Here is a 22,103-nt window from a genome sequence, read left to right on the forward strand (position 1 = left end):
GCTGGATTTTTTTAAATGCAGCTTTAAATCTATTCATACGGTCATTTTTAGAGAACCATTATGAAGATATTTTAATGAAACAAGATAGAAAATGGGGAACATGGGGCTGGGAAGGTGGCTCAGCGGTAGAGTGCATGCCTTGCAAGCATGAGGCCCTGGGTTCGATTCCTCAGCACCACATAAACAGAAAAAGCTGGAAGTGGTGCTGTGGCTCCAGTGGTAGAGCACTAGCCTTGAGCTGAAGAGCTGAGGGACAGCGCCCAGACCGAGTTCAGGCCCCATGACCCGCAAAAAAAATGGGGAACATCATATGTAGTAATAGTAGGATGGTTCAGTATACAGAATCATCAAATATTTTCTTATTCTAGGTTACAGTAAAGTGAAATTGAAAAGCAACAAGTAGCTCATACCCATAGTCCCAGCTATTTTTAAGGCTGGAATATTGCAGTCTAAAGTTGACTCACCAAAGTATGAGATACTATGCAAAAACAACAAAAAACTAAGTCAGGTGCCATTGGCTCATGCCTGTAATCCTAGCTACTGAGGAGGCTGAGATCTGAGGATTGCAGTTCAGAGCCAGCCCAAACAGAAAGGTTTATAAGACTCTTAATCTCCAATTAACCACCAGAATACCAGAAGTGGTAGAGTGGTAGAGTGCTAGTCTTGAGCAAAAGTAGCTCAGAGACAACACTCAGGCCAGAGTTCAAGCCTCAGGACCAGCAAAAACAACAATAGCAACAAAAACTAAAGCAAAAAGGACTGGGACATGTTTCAAGTGGTAGAATGCTTACCTAACCAGCACTAAGTCCTGAGTTTTACACCTAGTACTTTGCTGTCTATCATCCCCCCAAAAGAAAAATGTAAAAAAATGTATCATGTAAAGTATCTCAAGAAAACCTAATGGTTCTGGAAAATATAAGTGCTCATAATGAAAATATGCATTGAAAGACAGTGTTAGTCTTACATTCTCCCTCTTGGTATGCTTTGAGGACTTGTCTTCTTCCCTAACCATTGAACACAACCATTGTTCATGAGGCATCTGGACAATGTCTGGGGACTTTAGGCCCAGCCTCTTCAAGAACCCTCCAGTCCAAAGCTCCAGCAAAACTTTATCATACCATCTCCACTCCCTTCCCACCCTGGCTAGCTACCCTGATTAGGCCATGTGGACATATAAACAAACATGAGCATTCTAAATTCATAATAATATATTCTCTGAACAGAGTTTAACAGATACAAACCTGAAATTAAACAATAAAGCAATATGTTCTGAGTCACAAAACATCAGGTCCCAATCTAAAAAATATTACCAGTTGTCATATATACATACACAAAATAAATTAAAAGTATGTACATGCTTTCTACCACCTTCAAAAATTAGATCATAGAGCACTTTGGTAACTTCATGAATATGTTTTCATATTTTAAACATCTTTTTATAGCAGTAATTATACTTTAATGTTTTTGTTGTTTATTCTTTCCTCATACCATAATGTATTCTCATGTTGTCTAATATTTGTTTCTAATACAATGAAAGAAAAGGATTTTTAAATCTTAATGTATTATTAATTGCCCACTGAGGCATAACTTCCTAACTGTACAACAAATCTTTGCACTGGAAGGTAATTATTCAAAGTAAATATTCCTTAGTTACATACTTCAATTTTGTAAGCAAATTTACAAATGGAAGAGGTATGTCTTATTAGATAAATTTATAAATTAAAGAATATGGGTTTCAGTAGATGGCAGGGTAGAAATTTGTACTACTGTGGTGCTTATAAGCAATGATTATGGAAAGAACATGTTATTTTCATCAGGTATAACATATATTAAAGTTTTTGTAATTGTTATTATAAAGGTGATATACAAAGGGGTTACAGTTACAAAAGTCAGGTAAAGAATACATTTCTTGGGGGGTGGGGGAGATAGGAAGGGATGGGAAGGGGAAACAAAGGAGGAGGCAACAATGCTTGATAAGAAATGTACTCATTATCTTGCCCTGTAATTGCAACCCCTCTGTACAGTATTTTCACAATAAAAAAAGAATACATTTCTTTTTGGACAATGTGATCCCTTAAGGTTTTATTTTTAAAACTTAATCTCTACAATTAGTTAATTGTAAAATATTATTAAGTATCTGTTCTATTCTGGACACCTCAAGAAGCAGTAGAAATAGATGTTGTGTGAGGTAAAACAATCAAATAGGGGAAGCTGATATTGACTAGAAAATCATCCTTAAAATAAGTGATGATTCAGGTAAGTGCTCAAGAGCAGAAGAGTGTGCTATTGACTCCAGCCTGGACTGGAGTCGGCAGTGACTTCCCCTAGTTTGACAGATGAATAGGCACTAACGGGAAGGAAAGTTCAAAAGTCCCCAAAACAGGCGCATGCCAAGTAAAGACTGTGACAAAACTAATGTGTTGGAACACAGACAAAAGAAGGGAAACTGGACTTTGCAGGGCCTTACAAGCAAGTCATGGTAAAGATAAATTTGGGGAACTTTATCCTAAGAGCTGTAAGGAACCTGTAGAATAATCTGAAGCAAAAATAAGATGGCATCTGAATATCCCAGGGATATCCTTTTTTTTTTTTTTTTTGAATCCGGTCGTGGGGCCTGAACTCTGGGCCTGGGCGCTGTCCCTCAGCTCTTCAGCTCAAGGCTCTACCACTTCAGCCACAAAGCCACTTCCGGCTTTTTTTTTTCTTCTGCTTATGTGGTGCTGAGGAATCGAACCCAGGGCCTCATGCATGCAAGGCAAGCACTCTACCACTGAGCCACCTTCCCAGCCCCCGGCCAGGGATATCCTTAATACATTCAAAATCCAATTTAATTGTCTCTCAGTGTTTATTTCCTAATTTCTGAAACTGGCAGTACTATTCTTCTAGTCAATTTAAAACTGCCCTCTCTCCTTTTGTCATTTTGTTATCTAAAGTAATTATCATTTTATTTGTAAAATTCCTTAATTCTGTTTCCATGGTAACAAATCATTCCTGCTGTCATCATTTCATTTGAAACCCTCTACCTCTTGCCTGGGTATTAGAGTAGCCTTTAATTGTCTCTATCTCTCCTCTCACTATCACCTTTTCCCCAAAACAAATTGAAGGTAACTTCTCCCTTCCTCAGTATCCACTGTGACCCCTAATAATAAAGTCTCAGCCTCCTTTAGGTTCTTCCAGCATTTTGTTTGACTTCTTTGAATTCCGATTTTTAACAGCTTGAGTTGTGAGACAACTGTTCTCCTGTCTTCTGTTTCCTATGAAGAGTAGTTAGTGCCTTGCATATAAATAACACTGTTCAATAAGCCTTGATTGGGATGAATTGAGCAAAGCTAAATGGTCTCTGCTCTGCTTAGAACAAGCATTCACCAGCCAACTTGCACAGGTGGAGAGGACTAGAGTAACATTCCCTTTTCACATGTGAACAGTTAAAATCAGAAAAATCAAAGCTGAAAAAATGTAGTGACATTAGTGAAGTCTTAGAAAAGTTCTATGGAACGAGGTGCCAGAGGCTCAGGAGGCTGAGCTCTGAGGATTGTGATTCAAATCCAGCCCAGGCAAGAAAGTCCATGAGACTCATCGCCAGTTAACCACCAAAAAGCCAGAAATGGAGCTGTGGCTCAAGTGGTAAAGAGCTACCCTTGAGCAAAAAAGCTCAGGGACAGTACCCAAACTCTGACTTCAAACCCTAGGTCTGGCAACAAAAGAAAGAAAAAGACAGACAGAGACAGAAAGGAAAGAACGAAGGAAAAAAGAGAAAGAGGGAGGGAAAAAGGGAGAGAAAGAGAAAAGAAAGAGAAAGAAAGAGAAAGGAAGGAAGGAAGGAAGAGAAAGGCAAGAAGGAAGGAAGGGAGGGAGGGAGGGAGGGAGGAAAGAAGGAAGGAAGGAAGGAAGGAAGGAAGGAAGGAAGGAAGGAAGGAAGGAAGGAAGTTTGTAATAGGCCAGAGACCCACAAGGCGGCATAGGTACCTATTAGAGGAGACAAGAGGGCATGTAGGTATGTAGCCGTAGGCATGTAGCCTTAAGTACATGGTTAGAGGTGACAGAGTTTCTTGATTCCATGATTCATACTCTTCTAAAAATAGGGTTTTCTTCACTCTTGCTTTAAAAAGTAGCAGGCACTGGGCTGGGAATGTGGCTTAGTGGTAGAGTGCTTGCCTGACATGCATGAAACCTTGGGTCCAATTTCCCAGTACCACAGAAAAAGCCAGAAGTGACGTTGTGGCTGAAGTGGTAGAGTGCTAGCCTTGAGCAAAAGAAGCTTAGGGCCTGAGTTCAAGCCTCAGGACTGCCACAAAAAAAAAAAAAAAGTAGCAGGTGCCTAAGGAGAATCATCCCTGAATTGGCTGTACTACGTACTACTTACTGAAGGTGCTTCCCTTCAGTTGAAGGTCTAAAATGTGTTGATACAGGCTTGCTTTGAGCTTTGGGTCCTCTCATGGAGTAAAGGAGAAACGAGCTCTGAAGTCTTCAACTATTTCAAAATAACAGAGATCTTGGACTCCTGGACAAAATTGGCTTAGAATAAGAAGGCAAACAGATGCCATTTCACATATATAGAGGGCTTTGCACTGTTTTATGCTCTTTCCATTCCTGCCTCCCTTTCTTTTCTTCATCCCTCTCTCCCATTAATAGTCTTCACCTTGCCTTTTTGGTGAATGACTGAAACTGACAGGCCCAACTTGCTGGACCACTGGTTAAATCTGTGCTCTCTTCTTTTTGTCCACAGAGCCATGGGGGTGTTGATGTCCAAACGGCAGACAGTAGAGCAGGTACAAAAGGTGAGCCTGGCTGTGTCTGCCTTCAAGGATGGGCTGCGGGACAGGCCTTCCATTCGGCGCACGGGTGAGCTATCAGGGTCCCACCGTGGCACAATGGAAGGCTCTGTCCAGGAGGTACAGGAGGAGAAAGAAGCAGAGGCAGGCACCCCACTGGTCCAGGAAGAGAGCAGTGTCAAGCGTGCAGCCTGGGAGCGGCTCAGAGATGGGCGTGGAGTAGAGCCTGAAGAGTTTGATAGGACCAGTCGATTCACACCTCCTGCTTTTATCCGCCCCACCCGGAAGCTGGATGATGACAAGCCTGCAGACATCGTCTTGGAGCCCAGAGAGCCTGTGAGTGTATAGTTAGAGAAAAGACTTATACTCCTAGTCTTTCTAAGGATCAAGGAACAGGAGGACAAGGAGAGCTGATTGTGGTTGAGGTGAAATTCAAAAGTGGGAAGACAGAGTTGAATGCAGAACAGTCTTTAATTTTGTATTCACATACATGAGGAGGTTCACTGAGACATTTCTGCACATGTATGCCAATATACAGTGTATCCCAATAATCTTCAGTTTTTGTTTTCCAAAAGAGCAATGAGGATGTGGCCCCCAGGTAAAGTGCTTGCCTTGCATGTACAAGTACTGCAAAAACATTTCCATCAGAAGAGTATTATTTACATCTTGGATTAGTTATAGTGAAAGTCCCTTGGGGTGGTGGATAATTAAGAATGATAACATTTGCCAGGCATGGTGGCTCATGCCTGTAATCCTAGCTACTAAGGAAACTAAGATCTGAGGATTGCAGTTCAAAGCCAGCCCAGGCAGGAAAGTCCATGAGACTTTTATCTCCAATAAACCACCAAAAAACCAGAAGTGGCACTGTGGCTCAAGTGGTAGATCATTAGCCTTGAGCTGAAGAGCTGAGGGACAGTGCCCAGACCCAGAGTTCAAGCCCTACGACCAACAGAAAAAAAAAATGATAATGTGGTAGGTCTTCTGCTGACTTTCCCATGCATGGATGCTCAACTACAGATAGTTGAGGTGGTTGGAAATTTAAGAGGGAATTTAGGCAGGTCACAATGACTGGGGGTTCATATTGGTGCTAAGAAACTAGAAATGCTAAATGTACTACAATGCCTGAGATGCACTAGAAAGGCCTGAGCAGCTAGAAGAGCCATCTGGTTTATGTCCACTAGGAAGAAAACTGTCATTTTAAGATTACTTCAGTTGAAACTATTCCTCTAGGCTATTTCAGGGAGGTTCATTCCCATGTAAGTAGCTCTATGTTAACTGGCCATAGGTTCTTGTTGCCTGACTTTCCCATCCCTATTTACTTCTGCCATCTTTCACCAGGTTGTCAATGATGAAATGTGTGATATCTGCGAGGTCTGGACAGCTGAGAGCCTCTTTTCATGCAGAGTCTGCACCAGAGTTTTCCATGATGGCTGCCTACGCCGCATGGGCTATATCAAAGGAGACCGTGCAGCAGAGGTGACGGAGATGGCTCACACCGAAACAGGCTGGAGCTGCTACTATTGTGTGAGCCTGGACTTCAGGGACAGTGGGCTATTGCACAGCAGAGTACTTCTCACTTTTCTTGGAGGCCCAGTCTTATAACACCTGCTCTAATGTGTTCTAGGGCCCTAGAATTAAGATGGGTTTCTCAACTCAGTTCTATTGACATTTAGGTTTAGATAGATCTTTCTTCTGGGGGGCAAGGTGCATAACATGATGTTTAGCAGCATCTCTGGTCTTTATAATACTAGATGCCAATGCCAATATCACACACCCAGAAATGTCTCCAGATATTCCTAGATGAATTGTGGAGACAGAAAAATCATCCCCAGTTGAGAACCATGAAGTGAAGGGGGGGGGGGGGAGTACACTGGATAGAATGGGGCCTACTTGCTCAAAAGTAATTCTGCTTAGAACAGTGTTTTCTCTAACAGCCCTGTAGTTGTCATTCACTGTACTCAGCTGAGAAACCAACCTGAAGTCCAACCAACTTGCTTCAAATGGGAATAGAGTCCATCACAATAAAACTGCTTCATCCTGAGATCCCTACTTGACTTACTGCCTGACTTATTAGAAGCATTTGCTGTTTATCTCTGAAGTGATTTGTTGTTGTTGTTGTTCGTTAGTTAGTTAGTTAGTTACAGGGCTTGAACTCAGGGCCTGGGAGCTGTCCCTGGACTTTTCTGTTCAAGATTAGTGCTTTACCACTTTGGACCATTGCTCTACTACCTGTTTTCTGGTGGTTAATTGGAGATAAGAGTCTTACTGGATTTTCCTGTCCAGGCTAACTTTGAACCGTGATCCTCAGCTCTCAGCCTCCTGAATAGCAAGAATTACAGGCATGAGCCACCAGCACCCAGCTTCCTGAAGTGATCTTTAAGCTTTGATTCAGAACTTTTCAAATTATATATAAACACCTTCCAACTTTTTTTGTTTGTTTGTTTTTCATGGGGCCTGAACTCTGGGCCTGGGTGCTGTCCCTCAGCTCTTCAGCTCAAGGCTAGCACTCTACAACTTGAGCAACAGCACCAATTCCAGCTTTTTTTTTTTTTTCTGCTTATGTGGTGCTGAGGAATCAAACCCAGGGCCTCATGCATACAAGGCAAGCGCTCTACCACTGAGCCACCTTCCCAGCGCACCTTCCAACTTTTTTTTTTTGTCAGTTATGGGGCTTGAACTCTAGGCCTGGGTATTGTCCCTGAGCTCTTTAGCTCAAGACTAGCACACTACCACTTGAGCCACAGTGCCACTTCCAGGTTTTGTTTTGTTTTTTTTTTTTAACTGTTTATGTGGTGCTGAGGAATCGAACCCAGGGCCTCATGCATGCGAGGCAAGCACTCTACTGCTGAGCCACCTTCCCAGCCCCATCCTTCCAACTTTTAACAGAGGACAGAATCTAAGGTTTCATTGAAAGCCAGATACATAATCATTTCTTATCATACCTGAAGGAAATTTAGCTATTTTCTTTTGATCTATTATCGTGCATAGCTCTTCTGATTTCAGTATAAAGAGCATCTAATGACCTCCTTCTTCTTCCTTCTGTCTGCTAGAAAAACCCAGAAATTTACTACTTCCTAACTCTTTCCCTGTGGCTTGCCCATTAAAATGAAATCTAGAACAATTATTTTCAGATACTTAAACATTTCTTCCTAGAGTACACCACAGCAAATCCTGCTCTACAGATGACATTTTCTAGTATCAATCACCCCTTGTCCTGGGATGCCAACCTTTTATCTCACAGAAACTCTGCTCTTCAGTGTGCTACCATTGTGAGACTGAGTTACAGACATATCCTTCCTATCCCCTAGAAATACACTGTTCCCTCTGGGCTTCCTGCTAGAATCCTGCAGCTTTCCTACCACTCCACTAGGCTTTTTACAAAGGCTTCTTCCTTCCTTCTTTCCTTCCTTTCACAATCAGGCTGCTTCTACTGCTTCTTCTTTTTCACCTTTTTCTAGTTTGTTTTGTGCCAGTACTGGAAGCTTGAACTCAGGTCCTTCTGCTTTTGCTTAGATTTTGCCTCTCATGTGCTGGAGCTCTACCACCTGAGCTACACCTCCACTACTGGCTTCTTGCTATTGAATCAAAATAAAAGTCTTGGGGATTTGCTACCTGTGCTGGCTTCAGACTTCAACCCTCAGATCTGCATCTTCTGAGTAGCTATGATTATAGGCATGAGCTACCAGCAGTGTCCAGCTTAGAATTAATTTTTTAACTAAAATACTTTTTGAGCACCAAGACAGAAGCCAGGTACATAACAATGAATGAAGATGAAGTTGCCCTGGTTGATGGAGGAGTTTTACAACCTTGCCTACTCAGTAGTCCCTGTCCCCTGCAGCAGGTTCCTAAGGCACTTTCAAGCAATCCTTAGGCCAGAGACCCAGCAGTTGTCAGGATGTCTGAATTCTGGGCAAGATTCTGTCCCAAAGTTAGAAACAGGGACAAGTCTCTTCTCTTCTCTGGGGCCTAAGTCTCCTTGTTAGTGGGTGGGAGGCTGGGATCCAGTGATCTTGAGTAGCTTTTCCATTGAAATTTCCATGCCGGTTGATCCTTGGCTTTTCTTTCCTGTGTGACTCAGCTCTACTTTTTTTTTTTTTTTCCAGGACAATCTCAACCTGCTGCTTACTGAGGAGGAAATGTACAGCCTCACAGAGACCTTTCATCAGTGTAAAGTCATCCCTGGTAAGGCTGGCCAGTGCTACTAGGAGGGCAAGGGACCAGATTTTCCCCTCATCCTTTCAAGGATGAACATGAAAAGTATATTCTGAGATTTGGGGAGTATGGATAAATAAGTCTTTATTCTGGAGTTGTTGGCCATCAGTTACCCACCCACACCACAGTCAGAGCTACATTGGCTATATGACTAGAGATATGTATGTGGAAAGCACTGAGGGTGCCCCAGAGTTGGTACAGGTGCCCAGAGCTGAAGAAGGGTGGGCATGGCCAGCAAGGGTGATTTCCACAGATTGCTCCCTGATGCTGGAGGACTTTCTGCGCTACCGCCATCAAGCAGCAAAGCGGGGGGACAGTAACAGGGCCCTGAGTGATGAGCAAGAGGAGCAGGCAGCCCGCCAGTTTGCAGCTCTGGACCCTGAACATCGAGGCCACATAGAGTGGTCTGACTTCTTGTGCCATGAGTCCCTCCTACTTCTGCAGCAATTGCGTCCCCAGGTGAGGGGCAGCTGGGGTGAATGTCCATGGGTTACTGGGTGACAGAGGCCTGGGAAGCATGCTGGGCAGGTTGGTGGAGTCCTGGGAACTATATAAACAAGAGCAGGTATTAGGAATTGGGATTAAGTTCTACTCAGTGACAGATGATCAGTGCCCTGGCTGGGGAAATTGCCTGAGAAAGACTAGCTTGCACTGGACTCCCTTGAAAATGCTGGTGCTACCAAGAAGGCTCTGGGGACTTATGAGGGAGGTAGCAGTGGTTAGGTAAATAGAAGTCAGAGTCTCTAAAGCTTAACAGTTTACAAGATATTTTCACCTTTAAGATCTTAACTTCTGTCTTCTCCAGAATTCTCTGTTAAGGCTTCTGACAGTGAAGGAGCGGGAACGAGCCCGTGCCACCTTCCTGGCACAGAGCCGTGGAAATGCCATCAGTGAGGCAGAATGCCGCCGCGCCCAGCACTCTTGGTTCTGCAAACGTCCCACAAAAGCTCCTTCTTGCACTGTCAGGTCTGCTCCTTAGCAGTCCCTTCCCCACTCAGCCTTCCTCCTCCTGTTTGCATGCTGGTAATTCTGAGTGTGAAAGACGCCTTTGTGAACAGCCAGAAGATTCCTCCGTGCATCAGGCAGAAGACTATTCCTGTTAGCCAAGACATAAGACGGCCTCTACTCTAAATTCTGTTGCTCGGTATCAAAGTCCCTGAACACATATATTCAGAGCCATAGGTTCACTAAAATTTGGGAAGAGTTAAGCCTTTCATTGCCCTACTCCTAACCACATCTTTTGCCCAACAGCATCAGCCATGTGGGCCCCATAGCAGATAGCAGCCCAGCCAGCAGCAGTAAGCATCAAGATAAGGTCATGCTGCCTGCAGAACAGGAGTCCAGGTGAGTGGAACCTCCTTACCTGACTGGCTGTATCTTCTGTCTCCCTAACATACACTGATAATTAAGAGATGGACTCCTCCTCTGCACCTCCAAAATAGCAAGCACGCACTCCAAAATGTAGGCTCAAAAGGGCCAAGCCGCTGACCCACTGTCTTGGTAGCACGGTCAATAAGTCAGGCATGAACCAAGACTTCCTTGAGCTTTATCTAGGCCAAGTCTCACACTCTGCCTCACAAATGTGCTCTCTACTCCTGCAGGTCTGTGGACTGGCCCACCTTCCTGAGGGAGAATGTCATCTATATCTTAGCTGCTCGCCCCAACAGCGCAGCCATTCACCTGAAACCCCCAGGATAGCCTGGAGCAGAGAGGCTTGATTAAGGATGGTGGCATCTTCTCCCTTCTTTCCTTTCTTTCTTTCCTCTACCAACTTCTGGCACTGAGACTCATGGGGATGGGGCGCTGCCAGTATCTTAATTTGTCATTAAGTTTTATGGCATTGAATCACCATTCCCCTCACCACAGAGGCAGTAAGTACATTGCCACAGAGAGAAGCCTGAGGCCTGTGCAGCATCTGCTCTAGACCATCTCACTCTCCCCCACCCTCACATCACAGGCTAACTCTGCCACCACTCACCTACATGTGTGCACACACATGTCTGCATACATGCCTAGCTGCCTGTGACTTCCAAAGCCTGGTTCTTTTTAAGTTGAAAAAAAGGGCCAAAGTCCCTTTATGAAACTTCTGGTATAGATGAGGGGGTGGTTCTCTACTCATTCCTTCTATTGGCCAGTTCCAGTTTCAAATATATCAGATTCTGGCCAAGTGATTCTTAATAAAGGAGCATACCAGACTCACGTTCCTTCCTGGAAATACAGACAGGCCCCTCTGCCCACATTGAAAACCCCTCTGTGGCGAGCCACTGTTGGTGGTAAATGTATGCTCCTCTGATACGTTGTGGTGGGGAAAGAGTTGAAAAACCATCACTGCAGTTTAACTCATATTTAAATGCTAACTCCTAATGGCAGAAAAGGCAATAGCTTCCGGAATCCTAACTGGAAAAGAGAGAGGCAGCCTCACCCAGAGACCCACTTCTCAGCTCAGTCATCTTAAGTCCAAAAGTCTTTAGCAGAACAGTCAAAAACAAAGGTGAGCCTTCTTGGCCTGTTTTCCACGTGGTAGTTCATGGGTGAAAGCCCAAGGGACTTGAGTGGAATAAATACAGGGGCAGGAGTCGCAGCCCACTGTATTGAATGCTTCACTGAAGTCAGCCACCACAGAGCCAATCTAGGTAAGGTCTACATGAGAAGAAGAGAGGACAGGAATCATGCTTTTCGTGGTTCCAGCTCATCTCAGAAAAGGGTGTGAAAAACAGAGCCAGCCTCTTCCACAGCCCAAGAGAAAGCAGCTCTGCAGAAGCCTTAAGAAGGAACTCCTTTCAGTCATCCTGACAATGAGGCCAGGAGACAACTGGAGCTTAAGAAGAGGATTTGCATCTCAACAGCCTCACACAGAAGTCACAGTAAAGCCTCACAGAAAGAGGAAGGTTCTTTTCTCCCTGTCACTGAGATGTGGCCTCAGTTGCTGCTTCTCCCTTGCTGCTCACTACATATTCTTCCCCATCCATGCTGGGTGTAGCATGGGAGGACTTTGGGGTCAAGCTGAGGATGCCAAAAGTACACCAAGCTTGACCTGCAAGCCTCAGCTCTCCTCCAGTTCTCAAGTCAGTGCATGGTATGGGTATACCCTGACACCAGAGTCTACATTCTAGATTTCTGTCTCCAACTAAATGACTTGGACACAGCCAGATCTGACTAATAAGACTTACTAAAGAGGGCATTGGGCTCAGCCATGCAAAAGCTAACATATCTCCATTGCTCAAGGCACTTGCACTAAATTGAGTACTTACAGAACAAAGAGCATACCACTCAATGTTGAGATGTTCAGAGAAAACTAGGGAGTAAGAGCCCTATATAGTCTTCTTTAGGAACAGCCTGACCTAAAAGCAAGGTGATAAGCTGCTAGAGACGTTATATTTAGGACTGCAGTGAAGCACAGGAGACAAATGTGGGTCCATATGAAAGGCTCTGAACATTTTTAAATCACAGGGGTTTTTTCATTTGTCTTTGGTTTTTCTTATTGTTTTGTTTTGTGTGTGTGTGTATGTGTGTGTGTGCCAGTTCTGGGGCTTGAACTCAGGGCCTGGGCACTGTCCCTAAGCTTTTTTGCTCAAGAGTAACAATCTACCACTTGAACCACAGCTCCACCTCTGACTCCTTGGGAGTTAATTGGTGGATAATTAGACTTTCCTGCCCAGGTTGGCTTTGAACCATGATCCTCAGATCTTACTTAGCCTTCTAAGTAGCTAGATTTACAGGTATGAGCCACCAGCGCCTGGCTGCAGTTCTTTTTAAAACACTTCTCAGCCATGCTCCCAGGACTGATATGTGTGTGAATGTGTGTAGAGGAAGTGGAATTATTGAATCTAGTCAAAAAGAAAGGAAAAGAAAAAAGAAAGCTTATAGCACCTGGGTTTAAGGACTATATCTGAAGCAGCCAGGCTTGAGTTGTGTACTGAGAAGACTAAATCATGTTATATACCAGGGCTCTGGTATCACAGTCCTGATAAGTCTCCCTCCATACCAGTGACAATGGGGTCCTGGATCTCACAGACAAGACATTTTGAATACAGTCGATCTCTGGGCTTTGAGAGCTAAACAGGTCTTTTTTCCTGCCTTTACATCAGTCACAGGGACTAAAATCCTTCTTGCTCCTTGATACTTCATAGATCAAGGTGATGTCTATTGCTCTGGAACTGCTGCTTCTAGTTCTCTGAGGGTGAGTGGTGGTATCCTGTAGACTGAATCAGGCTGGCTGTGTCCCAAGCCCTGAAGAGCAGGCCCTGGAGTTCTTCAATAATGGGAGCAAGGCTACTTGGCATCACCTGTCTCCCTTACCAGTGCAGAAAGCTTCCTGGAGTGCTGCAAAAGGTTCAGGGGACACTGCCATCAGCAAAGAATGGAGTTCTCGATCCACAACAGTGCTAGACATCAGAAAAGCACAGAGGATCAGCCAGTCTCTTCTCTATAAACATTTAGCTTTTGTCAAAAGGAGGGCCATTGCTCCCCAGAGCTGCAGAAATACCACCTAACCCCTTTCCTAGAATTTCCCTTTGCCATGTCCTAACCCTGAAGCCCCTATGCAGTATTAATGGATATTCACTTTTGTCAGCCTAGTTGGGCCTATCCCTTTGTAAGCCTCTCCATCACTGTGTCTGTCTGAAATTCTGCCAAGTACAAAAATTAATGACTGGCTATAATAGATTATGAGAAAAATCTTCAGTCTTTTCCTCTTGGCTGCTGAAAATTGAGATCAGTGCTTTCCCAAGCACCACTTGCCTCAACCTCCAATCAATGAAGACTTGGGTTACACGTAGACTCCTCTCAAGACCTCTTACCATAAGCCTATTTTTTCATGCCCATCTTCTTCTCATTCAGATTAAATAAAGTGTATCTGCATGGCATGACAGATTGCAGGGACAGGGTCACTGAGGGAGCTGCTATGGCCACATTACTTCTCCAGGTCTGCTCCTTGGCTTCCTCTCCTGAGATCATCCTTCCCAACAGAACATTTGAGCAGTGGTCCCCATGGTACCCCAGTTTTCCCACTCCTAAGTACTGATCCAGCTCTCAAGTGCTCTTCTTTGAGGATAGCTATAGCAGAAGCCATGAAAATATTGCCTCTTTCTACCCTCCGCCCAAGCAATGGGCTGGCAGGGCAGACACCTGCTTATCTCTGGCCATGGTGCTCCCTATAGGAGGTCATCCTGGCCTAGGTTAAGTGGCCAAGTCTTGGGGTTCCCCCCACTTCTATTACCAATATAGAAAGCACAGAATCAAACTGCCTGGAAAGAGGGCACTTCTACTGGGGAGTAAGCCCCAAGAGTGTGTCTGTGCCTCTTAGCTCAAAGCACAACTTCAGCTGTTGCAGGCATCACAGTTAAATGGGACTGGTGCCAAGAAGCCCTGAAGCTAAGAGGTTCAGCAGAAGCCGTTGAGAAGGGACAAGGTCAGCCAGGACCACTCCAGAGCCAAGAATAACATAGGCAGCACAAAACTAGTAGCAAGCTCTAAGGTTCCTCCAGTTATGTCCCCCTCAGACCAGCAGGGTAGAGGCAGATACATAGTCGTGCACTACCTAATCTGTGATATAGTCTGAGAACTGTGTCATTAGGCAATTTCTTCATAGTTCAAATATCATAGCATGTAGTTACACAATACTAACACAGCTGTGGTGGGACTACCATCAAATTCGATCCATTGTTGGTTAAAATGTCATATGTCGTGCATGACAGGTCTGTACTTGGCACTGGAAGGCAGAACAGCCTTCATGCCAGAATTTCAGGACATCCTGTAATAATCGTCCCTTTTTAACCCACTAGTAACAGTGGAATAAAACTGGTACTTTCTCCTTGCCATTTAGTTTGAATTTGCCCAGGATATTTCTCTGGGCCACTGGCTAAGTCCAGAAAACATAGATTTCCTTGAGTGAATGTTACCAGTGTATCATGCTGATTCCTAACAGCCCAATCCTGAAATTAGATGAGGCTGGGCAGTTCTCCGCTGTTGCTTTCTTGCTACCCCTATTTTTGGCAACCCTGAAAAAAAAAATGAACAGGTTATAGACCAACACTAAGGAAAAGCTACTTCCTTCTGGGAGTGATGCAAAGCATGGAAAAGAGGGTCATTTCTCATCTGGACCAATGACTAATCAGCTCAATCATATTCCAGCTTGTATGTCTTTGGATTGGTCTTTCCATACCCAGGATGAACAAAGGCCTTCAGACTTAACTTCTAGTTGTTATGGGATAGCTATGACCTGTCTTCCAGTCAAGCACATGCTGGGGTAGGTGGAGCTGAGAATGCTCAAATAACAGGGAGAATCCACTGCCCTCTGGTCTGTCAGGCCCTTCCCATGTACTTTTCTGCAGAAGGTAAGGACAGAAAGCTGAGGGGAATGTCCCCAGGCCTGTCTCATCTACAGCTGCATGTTCCTCCCTGTGGCTCAGCCTTCACTGTACTCCAAGAAGGAGCTCCCAGAGGCTGGGCATAGCAGAAATCATAATAAAGAGATTGTGATGCTATTTCTGATTTTTCTGTGGTTTTCCTTCATTGGCTCATTTCTGGGTCTGCAGATAAGTCAGGCCACTGTGGCATCCAAGGACATAATGCAACTGTGGCTCTCTTTCTAGAACTTTCTTGACCCTGCCCTTCCTAAGAGTCAGGTGATAGCTGTGTCTAGGGGGTACCACACATACAGATAAAGTTTCAGCTATCTTTGTATCAACCACAGGTACAGAAAGTGAGGGGGCTCTTAAGGAAGGGGTCATAGCTGTTAAACTGAGGAAGAGGTTTCCCAGTGCATTTGCTATGTATTGTCCCTCTGCTCACCAAGGGCCAGATGGTTTTTTAAGTTTTAGCAAGGTTTTGTTTTAGTAAAACAGTTAAAGCATAGAGAAATAGAAACATTTTTTGCTCAGCATGCAGAAAATTGGAGTTAAAAGAATCCTTAGGAGCTGTTTTAGACACTTCTTCTGGTTCCTGATGAGCTGCAAAATAGGGACACTAGTGGACTTTTTTCTCCTAGTCTAGGAGTTCCTTAGCCTGAGAGTTTCCTCCCCATTTTTATAATTGTTTTACAATGATATAGTAGGTCTGGAAACTCATTTGGAGGACTATGAAATCCCCTTTCATGGCTTTATTTGATGAGAACAGCCAGACCCTGTAGCAGAAGCACTTCTAAGCTATAGATCTAGACCAGGGGTGTGGCACAAGAGGTAGAGCACCAGCCATGAGCAAGCAAACCAAGTAAAAGCACAAGTCCCTGAGTTCAAGGCCCAGTATAACACACACACACACACACACACACAGAATATGGACCTGACACAACCTCCAAAGTGACAGATGTCCCAAGTACAAGTAATTGTGAATATTTTGGAGCACTTATTATGCATTAAGAAGTCCTTAGTGCTTCATATAAATAAACTTCAACCCTAAGAGGAATCTTGAGGTGTAGCTCAGTTGTACAGCATGCACAAAGCCCTGGGTTCAAACTTTAACACTAAAAAACTGGAATGGAAAAACCTATCAGATTTGTATTACAGGTAAGAAAAGTAATCAAGGCTACATTCTTCGGGTGAGGAACAGATGCTGTATTTCCCAGTGCCACATCTTCACATCTAGAAAGGGAGGGAACTAGCTAGTTTGCCTTCAGCACCCATGTGCTTTGTCACATCATTGTGCTGCCTGTCAAAGTACACCTTAAGGGAACTGTTGCAGGTGGTCTAGCACCTCCCCTTCCACTTTGGGAAAAGACCTAAACAGGTGTTGAGGTCTGTAGTCATCCTAGATGATGTACTAAATGCACAACTTACCCCACTTGCTCCCTGAGATCCCAAAGCTCTCCTCCCTGGGGTTTTTTCATGTGGGTTGGGGAACCAATCAGACTCAGAGATAGCTCAATGACTTTACACTGGCCCTTTCTCCTTGTCTACAGGTTTAGTGCAGTGGGGTAGAAAACAGAGGCATGAATATTGAACCTTGGTGGACCAGAACAAGGTTTCCCTACCCTCAGCATCCTGACTGAAGCTTTAGTTTCTCCTAGCACCATTCCTTCCACCAACTACGATGTCCAGCAAAGCTAGCCTGGAGTCTCAGCTACACACACTTCCACACATTCTCTCCTTCCCTGGTTCAAGTGCATTCACTTTAGGGAAAATAATTCCCCAAAAGGAGGCAGTGGCTGCTAAATTTTCTAAAATGGAGACATTCATGTTCTCTCTCCACCCTGTTTATTTCAAGGCTTGCTTAGAGTTTGACCTTGCTGAACCTGTGTTTCATCCATAAAAATCTGAAGAACAATCCCTGTCCTGTTGAGTGAGGGTAGAATGAGACTGGTAAAAGGAGAAGGGAGGACCTGGGTGAGCAGCAAGATTTCTCTTTCTATCTGAAATTGTGTCATCTTTTACAATCCACAGTCGCAGGCTTTGCGGGGGGGTACCACCAAGTGGCCTCTGTCCACAGTGCTGAAGTCACAGGACAAGCCAGGAGGAGACTTTCAGTCCTTCTTTGTCTCTTTCTTATGTAAACATCAAGTGCAGAGATTTCCAAGCTTGCCCTAAAATTCAGATGGTATCATCAAAATGTTTTTCACTTAATTTATTTCAAATATTTTTTGTCTTTCAAAATTATAGCAGGTGATTTGGTAGTTCAGGAGAGAGAGAGAGGGAGGGAGCAGGAAAGAGAGGAGGGAGAGAGAGAGAGTTGTTTAAGTGAACTGCATGAGGTGGCTACCAGAAAGTGAATTGATGTAATCTGCGACTACAAGAAAAGAAGTTCAGCATCAGAGAAGAAAAGCAGTTTGTCTTGTTTATAGCTACACAAGCACTCCTGAGAAAAACTAGTGCCAGGCACCACAAACCAAAACCTGTCAAAGAAACATGATCCTAGTGGCTAGATTCAAATACAGCATTGGGGAAACTCATAAAGGCATGAATCCTGAGATCACAGGCATAAGGGATGCAAATGCCCAACATTTGGTAGATGAGGCTCATGAGGTTAATGTGTCCAGCACTAAGATGGAAGGTGGATACTATAGAAAGGCAGATTTCTGCCTAATGGAGCCAAAACAAACAAAAAACAAAAACTAGATGCCAAGGAGAGGTGTGAGGCTGTATATTCGTGTGACAGAACTGTTGAGTTGGAAATTAGATACATTACCAAATATTAAGTCTTCTTGAGATCTGAGATCCCAATCAACAATTAAGCACCTCCTCACCCATTTCTAGCCCTGAGCTGGTATAAGCTACAGGGAGAAAACCTATAGCTTTAGGAAACACATAGCCTGGCACTGGTGGCTCATGCCTGTAAGCCTAACTACTCAGGAGGCTAAGATCTGAGGATCACAGTTTAAAGCCTGCCCAGGCAAGAAACTCTGTGAGACTCTTATCTCCAATTAATCACCAGAAAACCAGAAGTGTCACCGTGGCTCAAAGCGGTAGAACACGAGCCTTGAGCAGAAAAGTTCTGGGACAGTGCCCAGGCTCTGAGTTCAAGCCCCACAACTGATAAAAGAAAAAGAAAATACATGACCCTGAGGTTTTGGCATTTAAAATTTGAGAACTTGAATTTCATTAGTTCACAGGTGAGTTTTTGGAAGTTTGCCCGTGGAACCTGATGTTGTTTGCCCTCTGCTGGTCATCCCTAGCACTGCTGTCTCATTCCAAAGCAAAAAGTAACCCCTTTAAATAAAATGGTTCTTGGGCTGGGAAGGTGGCTCAGTGATAGAGCGCTTGCCTTGGATGCATGAGGCCCTGGGTTCAATTCCTCAGCACCACATAAGCCGGGGGGAAAAAAGCCGGAAGTGGCACTGTGGCTCAAGTGGTAGAGCATTAGCCTTGAGCTGAAGAGCTGAGGGACAACGCCCAGGCCCAGAGTTCAGGCCCTCGACCGGACCCAAAAAAAAAAAAAAAAAGATAAAATGGTTCTAATTAGTGTAGGTTCAGAACATGGAAGAAGCCAACAAGTTAACAGTGAGTTAGACCCCTAGTCAGTACTCAGCCTGAAAATCAGAATTGAATCTTATGATGAATTCAAGGATCTGGTATCAACATCAGGGTTTAGTCATGACTAGGAAAAGGGGCTTAGGCTAAGGCTGAATTGGGGGAACCGTTTTGACCAGGAATCTAACCAGAGTCAGTGTCTCAATTGATGCCAAAGTTTGGACTCACTGTGGGACTAAATACTAGACTCAGATATCAGCATGAAGTATGTATCAGGTAAGATGCCAAGGGTCTGGCCATAGGAAGGAATCAGTCTGCATTCAAAGTAATAGGTTAACATAGCATTCCCAGGACTACATGGAAGTATCAGGTAATGAGCATCCAGTCACTGGAGAAATCAAACAGGAATACTGTCCAAGGAAGAAGTAGAAGGGATGAGGGGCAGAACAAGGAGTTGCTATTTCAAAATACCTGCTAACTTTAAAAGATGGCAATGGGCAGACTGAAGAACCCTTTTTCTCTTTATAAAGTAGATCTCAGTATTGTAGTTCTAGCTTCCTATTAAAGCCTCTTGGGTACTACCATATATAAATCATAGGTACAATTTGGGAAGAGAAGAGGCCAAAGAGCTAGCCAGTTGCTGCATAGAGCTAGCTGGCAGCTGTGGGGGTAGTCTTCCCTCCAGGATCCTGTTTCTACTGGCAACAGGGCCTGGCAGCCTCCCACACCCAGATCTTAGCAACCATGGGAGCCCCTGGCAACTGCTGCCATGGTGACAAGACAGGGAACTGAGAACAGGCTGGGGGAGAGCACTTCCTCAGGAGGCTTTGGGATGTGTGCAAGAGAGGAGCCTCCCCCTCCCATACACAGTCTGGGAGGGAACATGTGCTCCTGTCTAAACACCTCCTCACTGGCACCCACCCCCGCCCCTGCCCACAGGTTCCGGTTCTCTCAGGGTAAGGAAATGAGGGACACCTAGGGTTATGACGTCTCCATGGGAGGGAGGGTGAGTGGAGGTGTCTGGAGCTGACATGCTCATAGATGCGGGCATACACTGGCAAACATGATGTTAACATCTTAACAGACACACTATCAGCTCTTTGTCATGTAGACACATGCCTGCACAGCCATATAATCATACATGCATGCTGACACAAAATCACATACCTATGGCAAATGACACAGAATCAAGCTTACTACCATACAAGAATGATTATACAGATGCACTCTCTCACAAACTGAATCACAAATGCAACAGTATAAATAACTCCCAAACTCACACAGTTGTAGACACATTCATATACTCAGATATCTGTGAACACCAAGAGTTAACTTGGTTGAGTATTACCTACATGCCAAGCTTAGAACTAAGTATATTACATGTGTTAACTCACAACAACCCAATGAGGTATTGCTGTTGCCTATTCCCACCTACAAGGAGCAAAATGAGACACAGGTGTGGCAAGTAACCTCACAAGGTCAATAGACCGACTCTACATTCTAACAGACAATGCTACACTGTGCATCATGGTTCCTCACACATATGATGCCCAGCACAGTGAGACAGAGGGCTATGAACCCCTGAGGGTACAACCCTGGACCCCCAAAGGTCCAAGCCTACATTTTAGCATTAACAGGGGCCAGGTAAGGGATGGTGACTAAATTCTGCCTCTATGTTGGCACAGGCAAAGCTGGGGGACGCCAAAGCCAGAACTGCAATAGGAAGAAGCAGAGCCTCCCACAGCCCTTGTCCCAACTCAGGAGGAGGGGGAGTGAAACCCCCAGACCTGCGGAGCCAGCATCAGTTCTGGGCCCCTCAACACCTCCATGTCACACTATTCCATTCTATCACGGCCACTCTCTTCCCTTTTCATTCTTCCTGTCCCATGGCTTTGCTGCTCAGGCTACCTCCCCTTTACTCCTTGACCTCACTCTTCCTTTTCATCTCCTCATTCCCTCCCTCCTCTTTACCTCCCACCTTATTCCCTTTCTCTCTCCATTCCCCATCCCACCTCTCCACAGCCCCATATCCCCTTTACCTCCATGCTGATCACTCCATCTCCCCTCCCTCCTCAACCCTCTACCCCCCTTCTCATCATCTTCTTACCCTAATTCTCTTCCTTACTTTAAATTTGTAACTCTTAGAAGCCCTGTAGTGAGTACTGGAAAGGTGGTAGGTAATGAAGGATATGCAGACCCCAATCCCAGGACCCCTAAGCTCCTTTCCTGCTCTATGCTGTGGCCTAAATACTCCAAAGCCTCAGTTTACACCTCTGACCAGCTCACATGACCTCAACAGCATCTAAACTCTGAGAACCAGCAAAGAAGGAGGCAACTGAGAGCTTCTTCTCAGGCTTTTTCTGTCATCGAACCCCCTCCCCCTCTTCACCCCCAGATTACCCCCTCCCTACCCCCGTTCCCTCCAGCACAGATGGGCCTGGGAGACAGTAATGTGGGCGCCAGGCTCCGTGTCTGCTGGAGCGGCGGCTTCCGCTGGCAACCGCCTCCGCAGCCCTGCTTGCTCTGAGCATCAGGGACACTAGGGCTGAGATCTATTGATTTAATGACGAAGGGAGGGGCTGAAGGTGTTAAGAAAGGGGGTCATGAGTTGCCAAGATGAAGGGTTTAAGGGGAGCTATAATAAGGAGATCACAGATGTAGATGAAGGATTTAGGATGAGAGAGAATAATGGGGTACAGACAGGAGGCTATAGGAACAAGACAAAAGTGGAGAGACATTAGACAAAGGGAAAGAAGAGGATAAGACTGATTACAAGAGGGACCGGTAAATCACTGAGAGGAGGCTGCTCATTTGGAAGCTAGGATGACAGAATCATGTAGAGGAAAGAAAGAGGAGTTGGAAAGAATCATGGAGGTGCCAGGCCTGGGGACAGGTACCAGGTTACTGACAAGAAGACCACAAGGGTACTTAAAATTCTCCATCGAGCTATATTTTGAGATTTTTTAGGTCAAGTCAGGTCAACTCTAGCTCAAGGCAAAGTAAAACTAACTCAAGTCAGGTGTGGAAGTTGATTCACAATTGGATGGAAGAGCAGAAAGTAATATCCGGTGACCTTCTGGCTCTAGTCTTCTTTTCTCTCTGTCGTCTGTCTGTCTGTCTGTCTCTTCTCTCTCTCTCTCTCTCTCTCTCTCTCTCTCTCTCTCTCTCTCTCTCTCTCTCTCTCTCTCTCTCTCCATCCATCCATCCCTCTCTCTCT

General features: G+C 44.8%; 1 protein-coding gene across 2 annotated transcripts; it reads left to right on the plus strand.

The window, feature by feature from the left end:
* Positions 1-4,730: 4,730 nt before the first annotated feature.
* Phf24 (PHD finger protein 24) lies at positions 4,731-10,682 on the plus strand. 2 transcript variants are annotated; one of them, XM_042698040.1, is made up of 8 exons: positions 4,731-4,778; positions 4,890-5,108; positions 6,111-6,296; positions 8,876-8,954; positions 9,238-9,443; positions 9,790-9,950; positions 10,236-10,328; positions 10,586-10,682. In XM_042698040.1, exons 1-8 carry the CDS (start codon positions 4,731-4,733, stop codon positions 10,680-10,682), a joined length of 1,089 nt encoding a protein of 362 aa, XP_042553974.1. The 2 variants fall into 2 exon arrangements, with proteins under 2 accessions (XP_042553974.1, XP_042553964.1); XM_042698030.1 differs by having other exon boundaries at positions 4,731-5,108.
* Positions 10,683-22,103: the final 11,421 nt, after the last annotated feature.

The sequence above is a fragment of the Dipodomys spectabilis genome, unplaced genomic scaffold (assembly GCF_019054845.1).
Source record: "Dipodomys spectabilis isolate Male_0828 unplaced genomic scaffold, ASM1905484v1 ptg000006l, whole genome shotgun sequence".
NCBI lineage: Eukaryota > Metazoa > Chordata > Mammalia > Rodentia > Heteromyidae > Dipodomys > Dipodomys spectabilis.